General features: G+C 37.2%; 1 protein-coding gene across 3 annotated transcripts in view; it reads left to right on the forward strand.

Moving 5' to 3' along the window:
* The window catches only part of LOC137634281 (probable chitinase 10), a 124,451-nt gene extending 120,447 nt beyond the window's left edge, over positions 1-4,004 (forward strand). For all 3 annotated transcript variants that reach the window (XM_068366582.1, XM_068366583.1, XM_068366584.1), the window contains 6 exons: positions 230-441; positions 595-730; positions 1,240-1,382; positions 1,774-1,962; positions 2,260-2,385; positions 2,549-4,004. In XM_068366582.1, coding sequence (XP_068222683.1) covers positions 230-441; positions 595-730; positions 1,240-1,382; positions 1,774-1,962; positions 2,260-2,385; positions 2,549-2,710 — 968 coding nt within the window. In that variant the 3' untranslated portion in view covers positions 2,711-4,004. The remainder of the gene's footprint in view (positions 1-229; positions 442-594; positions 731-1,239; positions 1,383-1,773; positions 1,963-2,259; positions 2,386-2,548) is intronic.
* The last annotated feature ends 3,424 nt before the right edge of the window (positions 4,005-7,428 follow it).

Genomic DNA, 7,428 nt, shown 5'->3' on the forward strand with positions numbered 1-7,428 from the left:
ACATTACATATATCTGCCACTCTATTTAAAAAAGAAATCAAACAAGTAGCACAAAATTTATATAAAGTCATTTTAAAAAATGCAAAAATGGAGATCAAAATAGCATGATTAAAACAATGGAAGACAAAAATTACACAGATTCAAATATTCAAAGACCCACATTTTGTGACTAAAATTAAATCAACGTATTTTAATACAAGCTAACACTTCAACCCTTTTCTCTTCCCAGAATTCTACAGGAAAGTAACAGACATGAGAGCCCGTGGAGTCAAGGTCTTAATTGCCATTGGCGGATGGAATGACTCTGCCGGGGACAAGTACAGCAGACTTGTCAACAATCCAGCTGCTCGGGCCGCGTTCAACAGTCACGTCATTGAATTCATCTTGAAGAATAATTTCGATGGTCTCGACCTTGATTGGGAATACCCCGTCTGCTGGCAGGTGAGACCCACAGATGAGGCATTATGTGAATATAAACTGTCCAAATTTAAGCAAACCTGATATGCCTTATGTTATGAAGACAACTTTTCACATTGCTAAAACTGTAGAAAAACATTACAACCATAATAATGCAATGGATTTACACATCGACAGGTGGACTGCGCCAAAGGCAACCCTAATGACAAACAAGCCTTTGGAGATTGGGTGCGAGAACTACACACAGCATTCCAACCCCATGGTCTACTGTTGACAGCTGCTGTCTCTCCTAGCAACAAGGTTATTGATGCAGGTAAGTTCTAGTTTTCTTCAAAACATATACAGTATGAAACTAAGATGGCCATGACTAATGTATTTCAGTTTAGGCTACTACAAACTAAGGTGAATCCTCAGACTTCTTGCGGGATGAGAAATTCACTTTTAAAATAAGTGAGGTTGAATTATTAGAGAAATTCAGGAGGCACTGGTTTTTAATATTTGGAATTAGGGTTACAGTATATGGCAATAGGAAGGGGGTAAGGAGGCCATTGGGTGACAAGGTTAAACTGAGGGGAAAACTGCAATTGCATTTTAAAGTAAAATCTATAAGGTTGAACACCATGATGGAGGAAAAAAATGCAGGAACAGATGTAAACTAGAAAGCTAAAAATTGGGTGCAGCTGGGGGACAAAGGGATGCTGCAAAGACACTTCATTAAGATCTAGAATTTTCATCTCTTAAGGTGCACTGGACACACTAACCGCCTATGGAGATTATTCTGTCATAACAAAGATTAACTAATACCGCCCATTTGCCCTATAGGTTACGACGTCCCAATCGTTAACCGTTACTTGGACTGGATCAACGTCATGACCTACGATTACCACGGACACTGGGACAAGAAGACAGGTCATGTCGCACCTATGTATCATCACCCCGGCCATGAAAATCCTGCATTTAATGCTGTAAGTTACTCCCAGAACTTTACTTTAAGATTCACAAGATACAAACACTCCTGGAAAGTAATTCCATGAGAACATATTTTCCTTTTATACTTTTCATGTACATTACCTTGCATTTTTTTTAACATGACATATACTCTAAGAGTGAGACTTATAATGAGAAACAGAATTGAATTATTTAACTAAAATATGAGTAACTAGTGTCTGTCCATTTGAAGTTTGTCTAACAGCTTTTAGTAATTCAACGAAATTACACACTGTCTTGTGGCCAATATAAAACATACAGTATATGTATTTTCCAATAATCATACTTCCATATTCTTAATAAATTGTTACTTGGTACTATGGTAATGTAAATACATCTTTAAACTCATCTATATTTATCCCACCCCAGAACTACACTATCCACTACTGGATAGAGAAGGGAGCAGACCGTAAGAAGCTCATAATGGGAATGCCCATGTACGGTCAAGCGTTCGGTTTAGGCTGGAAGGCCGATGGAACAGGGCTCGGTCAGCATGCTCCTCAGAAGGGACAGGCGGGACAATACACAAGAGCTGCTGGTTTCTTAGCTTACTATGAGGTAATAAGAAGAGGATTTCTTAATACAGTACTGTAGCTGGTATCTTTGTCAACAAAATTCCAACGTACATTGAAAGATTTCCTTTTGAACCATATACAGTAATCTAATGTGAAGTAGAAATGTTTCTTCTCTAATTAATTGTTAATTCTAATTTAATATGTATTTCAATCAAATACACCAAATTAAATGTACCTCACAAAGCAATAGGCCGCCAGATATCATTAACAAAGCTATGATGGCCCAGTATATTTTAGTAAATAAATCATCGTTACTGACAATCCCCTAACATATTAACAGATCTGTGATAAAGTGCTCAATGGAGGATTCACAGTAGTTAAAGACCCAGAAGGAAGGATGGGACCATACGCATACAGTGGAAAACAATGGTTCGGTTATGACGACATTGCTATGATTAGATATAAGGTAAGGAGTGTGAACAACATTACGATAGACCTTAATTTTATAATACCAGTAAATTATAGCTTGCTAATTACTTCACCTCTGTACTTATCAATTACAATTATCAGTGATTTTATAATGTCCACCTTGAATTAAAATAATACTTATAATTCTTCTCCTCTTGCAGTCTGAATACATTAAGAAAATGGGTCTTGGAGGTGGCATGATTTGGGCCCTAGATCTGGACGACTTTAGAAATCGTTGTGGATGCGAGAACCATCCCCTCCTGAGGACGATCAACAGAGTTCTGAGAAACTACCCTGTTCCTGACCCTCGCTGCAATATGTAAATGACTAATTGACAAGTGACCATAAAGAGACAACTGGGAATTTTAGAAGACTTTCGTTTCTGAGCTTCAGCACTTCAGCACTTAGAATTAAGTAAACGTTTCTAGATTTCCTAAAGATCTCTTTGGAACTACTTCCTAAGGTATCATGAGATCCTACGTCTTAGTGGTCTAAAGGCCTAGACTCGTGGTATTTAAAGAAAAAAAAAAGTGAAAAGACGCGCATCTTTCTGGGATTCTCGAGAACCTCCAGATTAAAAGGCTAAATTAATACACGTATTAAAAAAAAAAATCAAGATCTTCAAAGCAAAAGATAATATTTAAGCATTAGGAATTGCACTTTCCATTAGTTAAATCTACAGGTCCTTCAGAATCCACAGATGAATTTAAAAAGAATATTATAGGAGGCTTAGTGTGCACTAATCAAATGGTGCATTCAAGAACTTACTAGTATGTTCATAATTACAGTGTTTATTCTTTATCACACCAGTCTTCCACATGTACCGCACGCTGTTTATTATTGCAAATTCTGCATAGCCTAGTTCCCTAAGATTATGTAAGTTCATAAATATGGGCAAACTATCCTTTTACAAAAGGACATATAATGGCTCCTCACTTATCCTTCCCCTTAGAGGATTTGACTGGGTAAAGTCTATTGGGGGTGCAGATATCTATGGTCATCTTAGGATACGTCCCTGATTATACACGACCTCTACGGATAGTCGTTTCGGGGGTTAGGACCCAGTGATACCCGACGGTAATTCTCTTGTAATATCACTCGCAGAAATATTATACAGTAGGAAGCAGCCGAAGGGAACTGCTATCAGGACGACATGGCCATCTCACCCAAAAATAGATTTTTCCTACATCAAAATCCCTTTAAATATGTATGTCCACCAAATGCAACAACTTACATATAAAAAGCCCTAAGAATAAATGGTTGAAGGTCACCTGTGAAAAGGCATGCCTGTAGAGTCCAGTCTACTTCAAATACTTGATATTTTTATGTGCAATATACTATAAACCCTCAGAGCTACATGAAATTGTAATCTAAAAATCTGGACATAAAAATAATAGGTCACTTGATTTCAAGTGACTACTGTACATGGCAGTTAATATGTATACAGCAACTATTTATATATGCTGTTAAAGTATTACAGTCCATATATTTAGTGAAAGTGTGCCAAACTTGTGTTAACTACTTCTGACTTCAACTGACTACATTAGCTCAGCAGTCCAGTTACTGTGGCATTATGTAACACATTATTTATCTTCATTAAATTATTATAAAAAATAATATGAATTTCATTCCACCTATGCGATTATTTCCTTATTTTATGACTTGTATACCCAGCTTAATTTTTGTATGCTACATAAGAATATGAAGTGTGATGTTGAATGCAGATGAAAGGAAAAAGGTTGAAGCTGTCAGTATGAATGGCTAGCATAACATATGTATGATAGTGTACTATGTATATGCAATATGAAGTAAGAATAATGAACATACATACGTACACATATACATATATATATATATATATATATATATATATATATATATATATATATATATATATATATATATATATATATATATATATATATATATACACGTATATGGATGACTGAAGAGAATGCAAAAGTTAAATAATGTCGTGTTTGATGTACAAATATCTTGTCTGAATCAACACCTATGAAGTCTTACAGGGAGGAAATTGGACAGTTATAAAACCTATCAGGAATAAAAGGTTATGTATGGCAAACTCAGGAACTGAGTTTCAATGTCAAAGTCAAGAACAAATGAAAATATCGTGGAGCCCCATCAACCTGTATGTTGAATTTAGTAGTTACTAAGCACCATGGAGCTCAACATATTTCACCAAAAACAGAATTCACAAAAAAATTTTGAAGCACAATATTCCAATCTGAACATCCTTTTAGTTGTTTGAACTATACTCAGGTTATGCCACAAAAAAATTGTCATATTCCCTTTAAAGGCTCGAGTACACAAGGCTGGCAAGATGCCCTTCAATCAGAACAAATGACTCATGGATGAGCAATAGCCCTGCAGTATACCTAAGAGAACCTAGTTTCAGAGAAGGTGGACATAGAAGTCTGCCATTTGTTGAACAGTGGCTCTGATAAGAATGATACCAGTCTCACAACCCAAATGGCATAGGGTGACCCCTACCTTAGCCCTGCAAGGTAAGCCTTTCTCTTGATGAGGAGCTGCAGGAAAATCTCAAGCCATGAACTGCAAGAGACTTTACAGTTAATAGTGACTAAGATGAAATTCGAGACTTTACAGCTACAAGTGACTAAGATTGACTAAGATGGAATTCTCTCACTTGGGTTAAAAATATGAACCCTTGTCGAACTACCTGCACGCCTATTTGATTACTTCATGAAGACCAAAAGAAAGGGTGCTCTTAGAGACCACAATCTTGAGCCTTCTTGACCTGTCACAGAGACAGCAACACTTTGGCATAAGAAGTCTAATTACGGTATATTCAGATATTACAGTAAAACTATCGATGGGCAATAATGCATCCCATCTTATTCATCGACTATGTTCTGTAGAAGGTTTCAGAAAATATAAAATCTTCTTGTTATGAATTAACGACCTCTATGTTTTCACCGCAAAATCAGAAATAAACAAGAATGAGAAACACCTAAACTTTTTCATGCAAAGACTAGGTATGAAAAGAAAGCATAAGATTTGCAACATCCTTCGGTAATACTAGAACTAGCATAAAAATTCTTGGGTGAGATATCTCTTTAGGTTAACCTATTCATGACTTTGAAAACCACCCTGCTATGCCTGCAGAAAACCTATCAAATCCCAGAGTAAATGGGCCAGATTCCAAAATTCCTCACGATCATATGCCACCTCTTGAGCCAGAATATCTTGTGTGGGGCTGACCAATATGGTCTGGAGAGACCCCCTTATGACATCAACAAAATATGGATATTTCCCCTGGTACAAGGCCTAACCATACTTGACATCCCCAAGAACTCACTAAAGGCCGAGATACTACTCGGCTTCAACTCAAAGAGCCTTGGTGTGACCATTACACGGTTGATCTCCCAACAGACCAAGCTAAGAAGCATCTTCTAAGCCAGCACAAATGTCTGCAATTAGTGACTAGAACACCATGAGCTCCTTGTTAAGATAGAGTATGTGGTATACAGACTGATCATATGTGTTCCCAACAAAGTGGAAAGCCTTTCTGCTCCCCTATCTTTCCAATTAAGCTAAATTCTACCAGCCAATGAAGGAGTCTGAGAAGGTTCTGGGGTTACAGAAGCAGCAACAGAAAAAGTGGAAGGGGATACATTTGGAAACCCTGTCCACTGCCAAAGTAGAGCCACTGGCAGTAGCAAAAGAAAGCTCTTCAATGCCAGTAGTAGCCATCAAAAATGTCTATGCTATTCTAGGAAACGTTTGAGTTCCATGCTCGTGTTATCATGTAAATGAGATCAATTCAAAATAACAAATACCCAAAAATAAAGTGAAGGGAAGCAAATCCAAAGACAAGTCTGCTTCATATATATACAAAAAAATCTGGGTATTAAAAATCCACAGTTATATACAACATATATTCAAGAAATACATGAGCTTTCGCACATTTTACAAAGTGACTCTTCAGCTGAAGAATAAAAGTTTCACAATGTTTCAAAGGTAAACTAAAAACATATGACAATTAGAAGATAAAACTAATTAAACTAAAGTAGTAATTGAAGCTAAAACATTAGATTAAAAGGAGTCCCGCTCAGACTCGTTAGTGCCATTAGTGTCTGCAACCTTACCATCCTTGTGAGCTAAGGTTGGGGGGTTTGGGGGAGCCTATAGGTCTATCTGCTGAGTCATCAGTAGCCACTGCCTGGCCCTCCCTGGTCCTACCTTGGGTGGAGAGGAGGCTTGGGCGCTGATCATATAATATATGGTCAGTCTCTAGGGCATTGTCCTGATTGCTAGGGCAATGTCACTGTCCCTTGCCTCTGCCATTCATGAGCGACCTTTAAACCTTTAAATGGCAGTTTTCTAAAGAGTGAAAACTCCATGAATAATCAAGCAATCCACAACAGCAATGATATCTTGACTAGACAGCAGCTGAAATGAGGGCCTGCAAATTGGTGTGTGGAGGTACTCCTAACACTCATCTCCCAACTGTCACTTACCTACCCTTTTAACCCTTTTACCCCCAGGCTCTTTGGAAATTTCCAACCCTTAACCCTCAAAGGGGTTATTTTTCCCCCAGCACATTTTGAAGTATTTTAAATTGCTCTAACAGCCTTAATTTTTATCATTGAGAGGTCAGGTTGGTCTCATTCTCTTGGAAAATGCCTGAAATTTCTCAAAAAATTATCAAAAATATGAAAAAAAAATTTTTATAGCATTTTTTTGCAAGGACGTACCGGTACGTCCATGGGGGTAAAGGGATGAGTTTTGTGAAACGTACCAGTACGTCCTTTGGGGGTAAAAGGGTTAACAAACATTAACAACCAATCCAGGTGTCACAAAAGATAGGCCTGTGTAAAAGACAAAGTTTTATATTCTTATAGGAACAAAGAAATATCAAAAGGAATCTTCCATCCCTTTTCTGTTTCAAATACTATACCTAAGATCTTGCAAACATGAGGAACATCCAGAATTTATTGAAAAACCAAAAAAAAAGTATGATAATGCCTACCTTGTGTAACAGAAGTCCCCACTGCGA

This window comes from Palaemon carinicauda, chromosome 44 (assembly GCF_036898095.1).
Source record: "Palaemon carinicauda isolate YSFRI2023 chromosome 44, ASM3689809v2, whole genome shotgun sequence".
NCBI classification, from domain to species: domain Eukaryota; kingdom Metazoa; phylum Arthropoda; class Malacostraca; order Decapoda; family Palaemonidae; genus Palaemon; species Palaemon carinicauda.